At 41.8% G+C, this 17,322-nt stretch overlaps 1 protein-coding gene across 2 annotated transcripts; it reads left to right on the plus strand.

Annotated features, from left to right (window-relative positions):
• Positions 1–461: 461 nt before the first annotated feature.
• On the plus strand, positions 462–16,815 carry LOC112262873 (arginine/serine-rich coiled-coil protein 2). Of its 2 annotated transcripts, none has more exons than XM_024438687.1 (10): positions 462–707; positions 7,121–7,277; positions 7,523–7,563; positions 11,396–11,565; positions 11,695–11,811; positions 11,981–12,097; positions 15,294–15,373; positions 15,472–15,740; positions 15,961–16,050; positions 16,142–16,815. In XM_024438687.1, the coding sequence occupies exons 1-10, from the start codon at positions 477–479 to the stop codon at positions 16,325–16,327; spliced, it is 1,458 nt and encodes a 485-aa protein (XP_024294455.1). In that variant the 5' UTR covers positions 462–476; the 3' UTR covers positions 16,328–16,815. The 2 variants fall into 2 exon arrangements, with proteins under 2 accessions (XP_024294455.1, XP_024294456.1); XM_024438688.2 differs by lacking the exon at positions 462–707 and adding an exon at positions 1,140–1,284.
• Positions 16,816–17,322: the final 507 nt, after the last annotated feature.

The following is a 17,322-nucleotide window of genomic DNA, read 5'->3' on the forward strand; positions in this document are numbered from 1 at the left end:
AATTGTTTTTATTTAATCAATTTTAGAATAAGGCTGTAATGTAACAAAATGTGGAAAAGGTCAAGGGGTCTGAATACTTTCCGAATGCACTGTATGTGCATATTATGTGTGAGTGAACAAACAATGGAGTGGGTGTTTGTGTGTGTGGAGTGACAGTGCATAGAGACAGTGCAAATATTGAAATAAAAGATCAATAAAGATACAAGGTAAACAGTCCGTGTATCTATTTTGTTAGCTATTTATCAGTCATATTGCTTGGGGATAGAAGCTGTTCAAGAGCCTGTTGGTTTCAGACTTGATGCACCGGTACCTCTTGCTGTGTGGCAGCAGAGAAAATAGTCTATGACTTGGGTAGTTGTGGTCTTTGACGACCAACCTGGCACCACACTGCTAGGTCACTGACCTCCTCGCTGTAGGCTGACTCATCATCGCCGGTGATCAAGCCTAACACCATTGTGTCGTTAGCGAACTTGATAATGGTGGTGGAGTCATGTGTGGCCACACAGTCGTGGGTGAACAGAGAGTACAGGAGGGGACTAAGAACACACCCCGGTGGGGACCCTATGTTAAGAGTCAGCGTGGTGGAGGTGATGTTGCCTACCCTCACCACCTGGAGTCAGATCGTCAGGAAGTCCAGTATCCAGTTGCAGAGGGAGGTGTTCAGACCCATAGTCTTAAGCTTGGTGATGAGCATGGAGCGGATAATGGTGATGAATAGCATTCTCACATAAGTATTCCTTTTATCTGGGTGGGTGAGGGCCATGTGGAGAGCAGGAATGATTGTGGTCATCATAAAATATGTGGAGATTACAGAGAGGTTGAAAATTACCATGAATATGCCTGCCAGCTGATCTGCACATGTGCTGAGATTGGCCTTGGAATACTGTCAGGGCCTTGGTGGTGTTGACCTGATTAACACCAATATAAAATCGTTTTTCCAAGTGCGTCCACTTATATCAGTGCATTCGTAAACAAACTAACCATTACAACACTTATATTCTATAAAATAAGATTAATCCAGAAAATTAGCAATTATTGTTTGTTAACCAAATTCGACACTCATTGACCACCATACAAAAATTCCTCACTTCATTGGTTTATTGTCGTGGACAAATTGTGGTCGGAGTAAAACCTCTTACTCCGCCACTTCCGCTGTCTGTTGTAACAGAACGGCCTGGAAGTGGGAGGAATTTGCTAGAACACCGAACGAAGCTCAACGACAGCACAGAAAGAACAACTCACGTTTTTTTTTTTTAACGGGGGTTCTTCAAGTGACTCATGGCGGTAAGTGTTCACCAAATACATTACCATCGAGTTTATATAATCATTTATGCTAGCTGTTTCTATTTTAAAGATGTTTTGTTTAGTCAAGATGGCGTCTTTGCCGTGGCAGCCATGTCGACAACCTAGCGAGTTAACGTCAGTAGCTGACGGTTAGTTGCTGTAGTAGTTGGTAGCTTTGTCGTGTTGATTTTGGAAATACATGGAAATTCTACTTTATCGGATTATGTTAGTGTTAACTAGTTACCTAACTAGCTATATAACATAACGTTCGCTAGTTAACTATGTACCTTGAGTTGCGCAGTATTTTGCAAACTAGCAACGTCATTAGGTAGCAAACGTTAATGTGGGTGTTTTTACACTAGGTCCCTTTCAGCCAATTTTTGTTAACTCAGTGTGGTTCTCTTAAATGTTTGTGCAATGAGAACACTCCAAATGAACTCAGACCCCTCGATTCCCCGAACCAATCTGAAACCATCTTGAGAGGTATCCTGAGTTCGGTTCCCTTTTTTTAGGGCAATGGAAACACTCAACGCCCTAGGTTCGCTTGTCATTATTCCCGCACCACACACTAGATTACTGCAACATCGTTCCCCTGCCATAGCCCCTCACATTGATACTAAAAAAGAGAGACAATTATGATGTGCAGGGTCGCGGAAAAAGCGTTTGCTGTTTTGGATATTTCTTAAGGATTGTCAGCAATTCCCCAACAATTTTAAGATGCATAGCAATTCCAAAATGTTTCGAGTTTTTAGTTCATATTATTTGTTTGCAATTTTGTGATCTAAAGGCTGAGAGCTTCGTAAAATGTTTATTTGATTTTGGGGTTTGAATAGAAGACAACGTATTTTAAGAATCACAACAGGGTACAAAATCTATTCTAGCTCTTATTTTTTTTAAATTTCACCTTTATTTAACCAGGTAGGCTAGTTGAGAACAAGATCTCATTTACAACTGCGACATGGCCAAGATAAAGCAAAGCAGTGTGAGACAGACAAAAACACAGTTACACATGGAGCAAACAATAAACGAGTCAATGACAGTCGAAAAAAGTCTATATACAGTGTGTGCAAAAGGCATGAGGTAGGCAATAAATAGGCCATAGGAGTGAATAATTACAATTTAGCAGATTAACACTGGAGTGATAAATGAGCAGATGATGATGTGCAAGTAGAGAAACTGGTGTGCAAAAGAGCAGAAAAGTACATTAAAACAGTATGGGGGTGAAGTAGGTAGATTGGGTGGGCTATTTACAGATGGACTAAGTACAGCTGCAGTGATCGGTTAGCTGCTCAGATGACTGATGTTTAAAGTTGGTGAGGGAAATAAGTCTCCAACTTCAGCGATTTTTGCAATTTGCTCCATTCACTGGCAGCAGAGAACTGGAAGGAAAGGTGGCCAAATGAGGTGTTGGCTTTGGGGATGATCAGTGAGATATACCTGCTGGAACGTGTGCTACGGGTGGGTGTTGTTATCGTGAACTGAGATAAGGCGGAGCTTTACCTAGCATAGACTTATAGATGACCTGGAGCCAGTGGGTCTGGCAACAAATATGTAGCGAGGGCCAGCCGACTAGAGCATACAGGTCGCAGTGGTGGGTGGTATAAGGTGCTTTAGTGACAAAATGGATGGCACTGTGATAAACTGCATCCAGTTTGCTGAGTAGAGTATTGGAAGCTATTTTGTAGATGACATCGCCAAAGTCGAGGATTGGTAGGATAGTCAGTTTTACTAGGGTATGTTTGGCGGCGTGAGTGAAGGAGGCTTTGTTGCGAAATAGAAAGCTGACTAGATTTGATTTTGGTTTGGAGATGTTTAATATGAGTCTGGGAGGAGAGTTTATAGTCTAACCAGACACCTAGGTATTTATAGTTGTCCACATATTCTAGGTCGGAACCGTCCGGGGTGGTGATGCTAGTCGGGCGGGCGGGTGCGGGCAGTGAACGGTTGAAAAGCATGCATTTGTTTTTACTAGCGCTTTAAGAGCAGTTGGAGGCCATGGAAGGAGTGTTGTGTGGCATTGAAGCTCGTTTGGAGGTTAGTTAGCACAGTGTCCAAGGAAGGGCCAGAAGTATACAGAATGGTGTCGTCTGCGTAGAGGTGGATCAGGGAATTGCCCGCAGCAAGAGTGACGTCATTGATGTATACAGAGAGAAGAGTCGGCCTGAGGATTAAACCCTGTGGTACCCCCATAGAGACTGCCAGAGGTCCGGACAACATGCCCTCCGATTTGACACACTGAACTCTGTCTGCAAAGTAGTTGGTGAACCAGGTGAGGCAGTCATTAGAAAAACCAAGGCTATTGAGTCTGCCCATAAGAATACGGTGATTGACAGTCAAAAGGGCAGTTGCCAACATTTGGTGTTAAATTTAAAATAACATAATTTAATCTGCAGTTATTCTTCTGCAATTTATTGTTACTAATAATATTTCATTTTATTATTATCTTTTGATTACAATTATGTCTCACCATTTAACTAAATGCAATCTATTAGCTTCCAAAATGTAAGTAGGTACACTACATTACCAAAAGTATGTGAACACCTGCTTGTCGAAAAAATAATTCCAAAATCATGGGCATCAACATGGAGTTGGTCCCACCTTTGCTTCTAAAACAGCCTCCACTCTTCTGGGAAGGCTTTCCGCTATATGTTGGAATATTGCTGCGGGGATTTGCTTCCATTCAACCACGAGCATTAGTGAGGTCGGGCATTTATGTTGGGCGATTAGGCCTGGCTCGCAGTCGGCGGTCCAATTCATCCCAAAGGTGTTCACTGGTGTTATGGTAAGGGCTCTGTGCAGGTCAGTCAAGGTCTTCCACGCCATTTTTTTATGGACCTAGATTTGTGCACGGGATATTGTCATGCTGAAACAGGAAAGGACCTTCACCACTGTTGCCACAAAGTTAGAAGCACAGAATTGTCTATAATGTCATTGTATGCTGTAGCATTAATTTCTCTTCCCTGGAACTAAGGGGCCTAGCCCGAAACATGGAAAACAGCCCGTGGCCATTATTCCTCCTCCTCCCACACATTTTGATGGAATGGCTTGTCCTACACTTTGTAAAAACCCACTACATTGAGTGAATATTGGGGAAAACATCTTGGTTCCTTTCTAATAGCAATGTGAATGCAAAGAGGACTCGGACCATAAAGTAGGTGAAGTGAACTGGCAAAAGAGTTGAGTCCTCATTCAAATTCAAGGGCAGTGTGAATACAAAGAGAATGAAGTTCTTTCGCTCCCCCCCGGAGTTCACTTTAAAGAGGACTGAGATCGATTATTTTGTGAAAACACCCTTAATTAACATAGCTAGCGTTAGCAATTATGTTGATTTGCCAGTTGCAGCCTCCATTTGTATCTAACCAGATGCCCATCAGGTACTTTTAATAGGTGTTGGTTGGGTTGACTTAGCGCAAATGCCTGCATACCCAGTAGCTGTCCAGGAGGAGTGTTGGTAACTTTGGAGACAATTAGCTCACGTTAGCGATATAGCTACTACTAGCATTTTATGTTGGGGCAATCTGAATCAAATCAAAGTCTGTGTAAGGGCCCAGTTGATGTGACTGATGAGTAAACATGCCTGAGACCTGAATAAGCGTTGGCCCTCTGAATTTAATGTCTTTAGCTCAGTGGGAAAACACAGCCGGTTGAGTCATCGTTCGTCTTCCCTAGAACGTAGTGGTGCCGGTCAGTGGTGGAAAAAGTACTCAATTCTCAATCCTGAGTAAAAGTAAAGATGCTTTAATAGAAAATTACTCAAGTGAAGGTCACCCAGTAAAAATAACACTTGACTAAAAGTATTTGATTTTTAAATATACTTAAGTATCAATAGTAAATGTAGTTGCTCAAATATATTTCAGTATCAAAAGTAAAAGTACAAGTAATAAAACATTCCTTATTAAGCAAACAAGACGGCACAATTATTATTTTTTACGTACAGCCAGGGTCACACTCCAACACTCAGACATTATTTACAAGCAAAGCATTTGTGTTAAGTGAGTCCGCAGATTAGAGGCAGTAGGGATGACCAGGGATTTTCTCTTCATAAGTGTGTGAATCGGAACATTTTCTGTCCTGCTAAGCATTCAAAATGTAACAAGTACTTTTGTGTCAGGGAAAATGTATGGAGTAAAAAGTAAATCATTTTTTTTAGGAATGTAGTTTAGTTAAAGTTGCCAAATATAAATAGTAAAGTACAGCTACCCCAAAAAATTACTTCAGCAGTACTTTAAAGTAGGGATGCATGACATATCCGCGAACATATCTGAATCGGACAATATTAGCTAGAAATGGCAACACCGGTATTGGCCAATGTTGAGTTTAACGCCGATGTTAAAAACCGATGTCAAGCTACCGTGCATACCTCTATAACGTATGTACATGACGTAATAACGGCATGTATATTTTTGCGCTACAGATGCAACACAGCATTCCTGACCTAGCCCACACAATGTTTGCTGTGTGGATCGAGCAGTGATTTGGAAGAGTAAGAACATTTCAGCCAGACAACTCAAAGGCAAAGTCCATTAAAGCCAAGATAATGGAATTCATTGTCCTTGACAGTCAACTGTTCTCTGTCGTGGGTGATGTTGGCTTTTGCCAACTGGTCGAGCACCAGTACACACTGCCAAGGGCGCTATTTTTCAGATGTTGCCTACCGGAGTTACACAGTAATAGCGTCACTGCTATTAAGCTTCACGACATGCATACTAGGGTACGCCGTTTGGGGCTTTGCGTGTATAAAAAGATACAGTAGCACTGTCAAAGCTTTACAAAAAAGTCAGCAAACAAGCAAGCACCGGCCACGAACGATGTGTTTACAATACCGCGTTGGTAATAAAACATCAGTTGTTCGACCGCAACTTCTGGGGTAGCTAGCTTTAGCTTGGTACCTAGCTATCACCCATACAACCAGCCTGAAAACAATGACCATAGAAACTGCAGTCATTTTCATTATTCTTAGCAAGATTGTAAGTATTGTTGTTTGCCTATTGAAATTGACTGATCCAAATTAATACAAATAGTAGAATTATGCCATTTATTTTGAAGGCTAGCCGCAAATTCCGCTATTGTGCCTAATCCTTATTGTGGAGAGCTTCACATAGATGGGTCCAACCACCATTAATCAAATAAGTACTGTCTTATAAAGTAGGGTTATTTTAGAAGATGACACCTAGCTATATAGTTAGCTAGCTAACTATAGCTACTGAAACAGATTATGACGTATTATTTGGCATGTATCTGTTTAGACACGCAAAGACCCAATCGGCGTTCCATAGAAATCCTGGTTGAGAATGAAACGACTGATCAAATGAACAACGAAACAGCACAGCAAGTGGAAGAAATAGGTTTTGATGTTTTACTGGTAATGGGGACATGCGTAAATGCCAACAAAATAACTTTTTAGTCAGTGTGGTGTGCATGTGTAACCTTTAACTAGGCAAGTCAGTTAAGAACAAATTCTTATTTACAATGACGAACTACCCCGGCCAAACCCGGACGACGCTGGGCCAATTGTGTGCTGCCCAATGGGACTCCCAATCATGGCCAGATGTGATACAGCCTGGATTCGAACCAGGGACTGTAGTTACACCTCTTGCACTGAGATGCAGTGCCTTAGACCGCTGTGTGTGTGTTAACTATTTAACTGTACTAGGATATTGGTATCGGCCAAAAATGTCACATCGGTGCATCACTACTTGAAAGTATTTTTACTCATGTACTTTACACCACTGGTCCTGGTTGGGATGCTGTTTTGTGCTGGAACATTGTCTTCCCGAAGTGCTGCTTAAAGAACAAATAAACCCTAAGGTTGATCAGTGTGTTTACTTTAATTTAGGCAAGTGATGCCGACTCGACAAACCTGCTACCCTTGATGGGCTCTCTTTACACGGACAGAAGAAAACACACTATGGAATCATCCAAATCACCCAGAAGCTCCAAACACCATCCTTCCCGATCAAGGTCACACTCCAGGGACCGAAAACGCAAATCAAGTGAGTTAAATGCACTAAATTTTAAAACTCGGAATGATGTTTGTAGTTTTGGAAATACATTTTTGTTATGTTCACTTGGTAGGTCTGGTCATGTTATTTGGATTTGACATAAGCTTAAAGCAGCTGTACCTTGTTGATAGAACAGCCCAAAATAGTCACGCACTACAGGTGACTCATCGGAGTCAATCCGAATTTAATAGTGCAGTAGAATTTCGTCACTGTTCTCATCGTTTTTACTTTTACAGGTGACAAAAAGCACAGACGAAGTCGGAGCAGGAGCAAAGAGGTAACTAATCTTAGTTAATTTTAGTGAACTAAAAGTAGGCTGCAGTACTGTCACCATCTTGAATGTCAATAGTGTCTTTTTTGTTGACCATGGTAAGTACCAAACACTGTAGGCAATGAAACCTGACTCAAAGCTTACTAAGAGACTTAATGGAAAAACTGACATGTTTTTAAAAAGTTTATTTTGATATGTCTCATTAACGTATCCTTGGTCACTTGAGTGTAGCCATAGTAGATGGTGAAGAATATATACAGTACCAGTCAAAAGTTTGGACACCTACTCATTCAAGGTTTTTTATTTTTAGTATTTTCTACATTGTAGAATAATAGTGAAGACAAAACTATGACATTTCCAATGGAATCATGTAGTAACCAAAAAAGTGTTAAGAAATCTAAATACATTTGAGATTCTTAAAAGTAGCCACCCTTTGCGTGCTTTGCACACACTTCGCATTTGCACAAAGCTTTGCACACACTTCGCATTTTCTCAACCAGCTTCACATGGAATGCTTTTCCAATTGTCTTGAAGGAGTTCCCAAATATGCTGAGCACTTGTTGGCTGCTTTTCCTTCACTCTGCGGTCCAGCTCATCCCAAGCCATTTCAATTGGGGGGGTCGGGTGATTGTGGAGGCCAGGTCATCTGATGCAGCACTCCATCCCTCTCCTTCACACATGCAGAGATAATCCGTTCACCTACTCCGCTTCTCACAAAGACACTGTGGTTGGAACCAAAAATGTCAAATTTGGACTCATCAGACCAAAGGACAGATTTCCACTGGTCTAATGTCCGTTGTTTGTGTTTCCTGGCCCAAGCAAGTCTCTTCTTATTTTGGTGTCCTTTAGTAGTGGTTTCTTTGCAGCAATTTGATCATGAAGGCCTGATTCACACGGTCTCTGAACAGTTGATGTTGAGGTGTGTTTGTTACTTGAACTCTGAAGCATTTATTTGTGCTGAATTCTGAGGTGCAGTTAACTTTAACTTATCCTCTGCAGCAGAGGTAACTCTGGGTCTTCTTTTCCTTTGGGGTGGCAGGTAGCCTAGTGGTTAGAGTGTTGGGTCTAAATCGAATCCCTGAGCTGACAAGGTAAAAATCTGTCGTTCTGCCCCTGAACAAGGCAGAACGACTGTTCCCCGGCAGGCCATTATTATAAATAAGAATTTGTTCTTAAACTTCTTAGGGATAGGCGTCCTGTCAACGGGACAGTTGTAAATCATGCAGCGAAACAACAAATGTCGGTACGTATTTTATATCGGCTAAAAGCTTAAATTCTTGTTAATATAACTGCGCTGTCTAATTTCAGTAGCTATTACTGCGAAAAAAATGCCATGCTATTGTCTGAGAGCTCCTAACAACTAAACACACCTCTGAAGGTGGAATGTGTACTTTAATTCTGAAATCTTGCTCTGATTTTATCATCCAACGGGTCCCAGAGATGAGGTGTCGTTTTGTTAGATACAATCCTCTTTCATATCCTTAAAGGTCCTTCTAGCATGCACGATCGATTTTGTATTTCCACTCTTTCAATTTTCAAAGAAAGGTATCTGTGAAAATCTCGCCCTAAATGTTGGTTCAACCAGTCAGATCACATTCGTATGTATTCCTCCGAGATCCTAGAACGTAACCAGACTTCACTATATCATGAGGGGTGTAGAACATTCTATAGGTCACCGAATTTATGAATACAAATGTCTCCTTCACGATTTGCCCAAATGTACCTGGGTGACTTCACACTAAATGTCATGTAGTTCGCTCATTCTTCAAGTTATCCATCGGAAACTTTGCACATACACTGCTGTCATCTTGTGGACACAATCGGAATTACAACCATTTCAAAGATGGTTGCATTTTCTTCTACCAGATCTATTGTGTTATTCTCCTACATTCAATTCACATTTCCACAAACTTCAAAGTGTTTCCTTTTAAATGGTACCAATAATATGCATATCCTTGCATCAGGGCCTGAGCTACAAGCAGTTCGATTTGGGTATGTCATTTTAGCCAAAAATTGGGGGGGAAAGGGGCTACCCCTAAGAAGTTTAACGGGCTTGCCTGGTTAAGTAAAGGTTACATTTTAAAATAAAAATCCTGTGGTGATCCTCATGAGCCAGTTTCATCAAAGCGCTTTGTTTTTTGAATAAACTTTCAAAGTTCTTGAAATGTTTCAGATTGACTGACCTTCATGTCTTAGATAATGATGGACTGTCTTTTGTCTTTGCTTATTTGAGCTGTTCTTGCCATAATATGGACTTGGTCTTTTGTCAAATAGGGTTATCTTCTGGATACACCCCACCTTGTCACAACACAACTGATTGGCTCAAACGCATTAAGAAGGAAAGAAATTCCACAAATTAACTTTTAACAAGGCACACCTTGAAATGCATTCCATTGCCAAGAGTGTGCAAAGCTGTCATCAAGGAAAAGGGTGGCTACTTTGAAGAATCTCAAATATATATTTGGAATTGTCTAACACTTTTGGTTATTCCATGACTCCATGTGTTATTTCATAGTTTTGATGTCTTCACTATTATTCTACAATGTAGACAATAGTAAAAAATAAAGAAAAACCCTTGAATGAGTAGATGTGTCCAAACTTTGGGCTGGTACTGTACATGAGATTATTTTTTTTATAAATCCTGTGTGTAGATCACATGATAACATTTCTACAATAAATCATACTCAGCGTGCTAAAGCACGAAGAGACACTGAACTGAAGACGCTGCTGACATAGCAAAATTATATGCCTACTACTCGGACAGGTAACTATCAGCCATTCAAACTTATACTTGCCTCCTAGAAAATAATTGCAAATAAAGGAAATTAACATGAGCCTTTTCCTGGGTTCAATTGCCTATTACTGGGTTCAATTCAAGCTCAAGTCTGCTGGCTGTAACCTTATTAATCCAAATTCATTCTGAGCCCACCATTGAAATCTTCCTGGCTGCATGCACTTGTAGATTGGGGAGGGAATAAAGTGCTGAACTAAAACGTATGTATTAAAGCTGTCTGAGGTGATTATCCATGATAATCTACATTGAGTTTTGTACTATATAAGGTATTTAATTTATGTGCCTTCCATAATATGATTGAAACAAAACTAAGTAGAAGTGGCTGTACTTGGTGCACTTGAGTAGGTGGTAGATTTGACCTACGTGCTACAAGTTGGAGTATGTGTCTTGGTACATTGGAGGGCATTTCATTATCAAATTTATCTCCAGCGGTCTAAGGCATTGCATCTCAGTGCTAGGTGTCACTACAGACCTTGGTTCGATTCCAGGCTGTATTACAACCGGCCATGATTGGGAGGCTGGGGTAGGCCGACATTTAACCTTTTTAACTAGGCAGTTAAGAACAGATTCTTATTTTCAATGACTGCCTAGGAACAATGGGTTAACTGCCTTGTTCAGAGGCAGAACGACAGATTTGTACCTTGTCAGCTCGGGGATTTGAACTTGCAACCTTTCGGTTACTAGTCCAACGCTCTAACCACTAGGCTACGCTGCCGCTCTTAACTGACTTGCCTTGTTAAATAAGATGAATAAAAAAGTTGCACTCAAAGTGGGAAAAAAAAAACATTTAAACAAGCAGTTAAAAAGTGGACTGACAGTGTAGCTCAGTCAAGCTATTTACCCTTCTGACATATCCGGTCATGGTCGGTCAATGTTGTAAAGAAATGTTTGTTTTCTGGTGATCAGGCTTTCTAAATATGAGGGGGATGTATGTCTGAAGTGAGCATGAGTTCCTAACATGCTTTGGTATCTTCTGTATCAAACAGTTGTACTAACTCTTTGTTGCACTATTTTCCTGAAAGAGACACCTTCTTCTTAAAACAGGCACAAAGGAGGGACTCTGAGAAGCCATCAAAATCTCACAGCAAGCAGGATGATCAGCCGGAGCAGACTGAGAGGGGCAGGGAGAGACTTTCTGCAGAGAACGGGGAGGAGCGACACCGGCGCAAAGACAAGAAGGGACGGAGCCACTCCAGGTCACACTCATGCGACAGGTGGGTCTAGGCTCAGTGAGATGCTACATGATGTCTTGATGTATTGAGATTGGTCACAGTAAACTGGGTAGAGTGAGCTGCATGTTTTCTTTTTATAAGAATAAAACTTGCATTTTTGTCCTGTTTTAGGCGTCATCGCAGCAGAAGTCGGGACAAACTGAGATCGCGTTCCCCGCGGGAGAAGAAGAAGAGGGCCAGGTCCCGGTCGGGCTCAAAGACCAAACACCGCCGCAGGAGCAAAAGCAGGTGCGTTTCGCTTGCTTCTCTCCCTACCATTTTCTGTGTTTGTCTTTAGTAACCACTTCTGTGTGCCTCATATTTGCCACTCTTCGTCAGTCACCATGTGTCTCTTAAATTGTGTTGTTTGACTGAATGCATATCTTTCTGTGGATCTTGAAATGCTATGTCTCTTTAGGGAGCGGAAGAAGGAGAAAGTGCACAGAAAAGAGAAGAGTCGTAGCAGGTCTGTGAGCCCCCAGGCTTTCCGGGGCAGAAACACTGCCATGGACGCACAAGAGGCCCTGGCCAGAAGGTACCGCAGCATCTTAGGGTGTTTTCACACTTGGTCCCTTTCAGACAATTTTTGTCAACTCAGTGTGGTTTTGCTTAATATTTTGTGCAGTGTGATCACCCCAAAGGCACTCATACCTCTCAAAAGAGCCCTCCCTCCCCATCCCTCCCCGATTCAAACTGAATAGAGACCATCTCGAGAGTTTGTCTGAGTTCGGTTTGCTTGAATTCCATGTTCCAGTTCCATTGTCAACACACAGGTCCATAGGTTCGCTTGTCAGTATTCCGGCACCACACTAGACTACTGCAACACCATTTCCCCTGCCATAAACCCTCACATTGGTGCCAGAAAAGAAAGCTGGTGATGTGCAGCTTCGCAGGAAAGTGTCCTGTTTCTGGATATTGATTAGCGATTGTCAAGGATGCACAGAAATTCCAAAATGTCTAGAATTTTTAGTTCAGTTTATTTGTTTGCAATATGTGATCTATAGGCTAAGAGAGCTGTTTATTGATTGTGGGGTTTTAATAGTCTGAGAAGACATATTTGGTGAGAATCGCAACATAGGGTACAAATCTATTCTAGCTCTTAAAGGGGCAGTAGTAACATTTTAGGTAAAATTATTTAGTCTGCAGTTATTCTCTTACAAGGAAGGAAGCCACTCCTCAATTGGATTTCCACGGGGCCTACAACTTCCGTGGCCCCGTGGAAATCCAATCAAAATCTGTTTGTTTAAGCTAGAGATTATTTTTTTTTTGCATGGTCTGTCTCAATCAACTGATATCGCCCTTCTGCATCTGTGGTGAAAGGTGGCAGAGCTAGAGCAGTGTTTGTCAGACCATAAGACATCTCAAATCGGTCTTCTCACAAAAACGTCTGTAGCGTCCGAACGGTTATGACCACTCTATTGAAAGATGAGACTCACGAACACGATGGCATTCATTTTGCTCAACCCTCACAAGGCTTGTCTGAAGTCGGTACAGCCTCCTCTGCCAATTTCTGTCTGTAGCATCCAAACTGTTTGGGCTACACACTAATATGACCCCTCTGACAGCCAAGACCCAAGAACACAATGGTGTTCTCTTTTTAGCTCTAGGACACTCAGACTCGTCTGATGGTCCCCGGTACCAGTTTACATAGATATTCAGACCCTTTACTCAGGCACCTTTGGCAGGAAATTACAGCCTTGAGTTGTTTTTGTTATGACACTACAAACTTGGCACACCTGTATTTGGCGATTTTTCTCCTATTCTTCTCTGCAGATCCTCTCAAGCTCTGTCCAGTTGGATGGGTCTCTCCAGTTATTTTCGATCAGGTTTAAGTCCGGGCTCTGGCTGGGCAGTTCAAGGACATTCAGAGACTTATCCCTGAAGCCACTCCTGTGTTGTCCTTTTGGAAGGTGAACCTTGGCCCCAGTCTGAGGTCCTGAGAGCTCTGGGGCAGGTTTTTGTCAAGGATCTCTCTGTACTCTGCTCCGTTCATCTTTACCTCGTTCCTGACTAGTATCCCAGTCCCTGCTGCTGAAAAACATTCCCACAGCATGATTCTGCCACCACCATGCTTCACCATAGACATGGTGCCAGATGTGAGATATGACTGTTTGTTGAATCTTGGTTTCATCAGACCAGAGAATCTGGGTTCTCATGGTCTGGAAGTCCTTTAGGTGCCTTTTGGCAAACTCCAAGCGGGCTCTCATGTGCCTTTTACTGAGGAGTGGCTTCCTTCTGGCCACTCTACCATAAATGCCTGATCGGTTGAGTGCTGCAGAGATGGGAGAACCTTCCAGAAGGACAACCATCTTCACAGAGAAACTCTGGAACTCTGTCAGAGTAACCATTGGGTTCTTGGTCACCTCCCTGACCCAGAATGATGCAGGCCACTGTGTTCTTGGGGACCTTCAATGCTGCATACATTTTTTGGTAATCTTCCCCAGATCTGTGCTTTGACACAATCCTGTCTCGGAGCTTCACAGACAATTCCTTCGACCTCATGGCTTGGTTTTTGCTCTGACATGCACTGTCATGCACTGTCATGCACCTTGTATAGACAGGTGTGTGCCTTTCCAAATCATGTCCAATCAATTGAATTTACCACAGGTGGACTCCAATCACCTTGTAGAAACATCTCAAGTATGATCAATGGAAACAGGATGCACCTGAGCTCAATTTTGAGTGTCATAGCAAAGGATCTTAATACTTATGTAAATAAGGTATCTCTTATACATTTGCAAAAATGTCGAAACCTGTTTACGTTTGTCATTATTGGTATTGTGTGTAGATTGCTAAGGAATAGTTTAAAAATATATATATTTTAGAGTAAGGCTGTAACGTAACAAAATGTGGACAATGTCAAGGGGTCTGAATACTTTCTGAAGGCACTGTATGTGGAGATTGTTTAGTCCCTAAAATAGGGGATAAATACATATATATTTTTAAATAAAATAAATGTAATTAAAGGTTTCCTGATCTTAGCTCAGATATAGGACAGACACTTCAGAACAAACTTCCTTTTGATATTCTTTTTTGACTGTTCTATGTAATGAATCTGTTATTCAATGTGTTTCTATTGGCTAATAGCAGTAATGCCAAATGCAATGTTTTATCCAATATTTGTAATTTTTTTAAAGGGTCTTAAAATGTCAAATCAAATAACTAAATGTTCCTTGGTATGACTGTCTTAAAACAATTCACCCCTCCACCGGCTTAGACCCTAGACAGGGTTAATAGTATCTTCTAATTACAATTGTCTCATATATTTGAACTAAATGCAGTCTATTAGCTTCCAAAATGTAAGTGGGTATATTTAGCTGTCTGACAACACATTCTGATTTGAATGATGTGAATGTTGGAAAAAGATCTTGGTTCCTTTCTAAACATAGCAATGTTGGAACATTGCTGCGGGGACTTGCTTCCATTCAGCCACGAGCATTAGTGAGGTCGGGCATTGATGTTGGGCGATTAGGCCTGGCTCGCAGTCGGTGTTCCAATTCACCCCAAAGGTGTTCACTGGGGTTATGGTCAAGTTCTTCCACACCATTTTTGTATGGACTGAGATCGATTCTTTTAATGAGGACTATATGTGAAAATACCCTTAGAGGAACTGTGGGGTTCATGATTTGTTTCTTGAGTATCTCTATTTGATAGTGGACAATATCATCCTGCTCCAAAAGCCTAGCTGACGAATATGAACACCCTTCACTATCTTCTCTCTATATCTCTAGGTTGGAAAGGGCAAAGAAACTGCAAGAGCAGAAAGAAAAGGATATGTTGGAGAAACAGCAGCATCAGGAGGTACCTGCAGGTGAGACACTTCTCGGCTATCAATTGCACCTAATTCAAAGTGAGTTAAACCGATCACTAATCTCTAACCACTTTTTTTTTTGTGTGTATTGTTTTTAGTGCCAGCCCCCCTGCTGTCTGACACAGTAGTAGTTGCTGCTGCAGCTGCTACCCACCCTGTCCTCAACGTGGCAGCTCTCCTGGCCTCTGGGACACAGGTCACGCCCCAGATCGCCATGGCAGCGCAGATGGCAGCCCTACAAGCCAAAACCTTAGCAGAGACTGGCATTGCTGTGCCCAGCTATTACAATCCTTCGGCTGTCAACCCCCTGAAGTTTGCAGAGCAGGAGAAGAAAAGGAAGAAGCTCTGGCAGGGAAAGAAGGAAGGGGTAAGATTTTATTTTTGAATTCCTTACGCAATACAGAATGTAGTGCAATAAGTCTACGCTGTTTATTATCTGAGGGGGCCGATTTATCTTTAGTGTGCTTTATGTCCGGAATGTACAACTAGTGACTTAATGAAAACGCTACGAAAAGAACATGCAACTCCGCTCATGGTGGCTCGATTGTTGCAAATTATTAATGCATTGAAATTGTTTGGTTTTGAAGGATAAGTCCCAGACAGCTGAGTTGTGGGAGAAGCTCAACTTTGGAAATAAGGACCAAAATGTTAAATTTCGGAAACTGATGGGCATCAAAGTATGTATAACCGAGTCCTTTTATTTTCTCATTTGATTGTGTACCATGCTGCAGAGCCTTGTATTTCTAACACTGGTTTCTGTCCTGTCAGGGGGAAGAGGAAGGTGAGGCCTCAAAGCCACTCAACGACGAAGGCCTGAAGACCCTGCAGCAGCAGGAGGAGATGTTCCATAACCTTGACCTTCAGTACGAGATGGCCAGGTCCCAGACCCACACTCAGAGAGGCATGGGACTAGGCTTCGGCTCTTCATTCTCACGGGGCATGGACGCAATCTAATGCCAAACCATGCACCGGCTTGCCCTTGCTTTCTTCATCATAGGTCTCTCCTCATAGCTAGCACTCAAGCTTGCATGGATGTTGTTGCATTGGATCTGTAATTTATTTAGAAACAATCTCACGTCTTGGAACATTCCCATGTAAATAGATACTGAGTGTTAAGAAATCTGTACATCTTTTCAGAATGATGCAGTAGTTTGAGTGATGCTGGCTAGATTTAGACTTCTGTTAGAAATGTGATTGCATATTGTTTTTTACTCAAATTGTATACATTTTTAATGGTAGATCAAGTGAAATAATTCTGTTTACATATATTTACCAAGAGTCTTTACAAATGGCTTCAGATCATAATCTCAAAATGTAGCCATTATATCATCTTTCTGTTTCCTTTCTACTGAATGGAAATGTAAGAGTGGATCATACTACTAATGGAAGGAGTGAACAATAGTGTTACATATGTCCTTGAAATAAAAGTCCCTTTGTGTTGAGAAGTGGTCCTTGGTGTTTGTTTTGGCCATGAATGCTTTATACACAGCTACAACATGTTTTTGTGGGTGTAGCAAACATGTATTTCCGAATGGATTTTTGCTGAGAGGATGCATACAGCATTGACTAAGTACCGATGACTGCATGGCCAAGCACGCCTCCAACTCAATCATCAAGTTTGCAGACGACACAACAGTAGTAGGCTTGATTACCAACAATGATGAGACGCCTCCCTGTAGGCTGAGGGCTCTGGGAGTGGTACCAGGAAAAAACCTCTCACTCAATGTCAACAAAACAAAGGAGATGATTGTGGACTTGAGGGAGCACCACCCTATCCACATCGATGGGGCCACTGTGGAGGAGGTGGAAGCTTCAAGTTCCGCAGTGTACACATCACTGACAAACTAAAATGGTCCACCCACACAAACAGCATGGTGTAGAAGGTGCAACAATGCCTCTTCAACCTCAGGAGGCTAAAGAAAACCCTCACAAACTTTGACGCACAATTG

This window comes from Oncorhynchus tshawytscha, linkage group LG12 (assembly GCF_018296145.1).
Source record: "Oncorhynchus tshawytscha isolate Ot180627B linkage group LG12, Otsh_v2.0, whole genome shotgun sequence".
Lineage (NCBI taxonomy): Eukaryota > Metazoa > Chordata > Actinopteri > Salmoniformes > Salmonidae > Oncorhynchus > Oncorhynchus tshawytscha.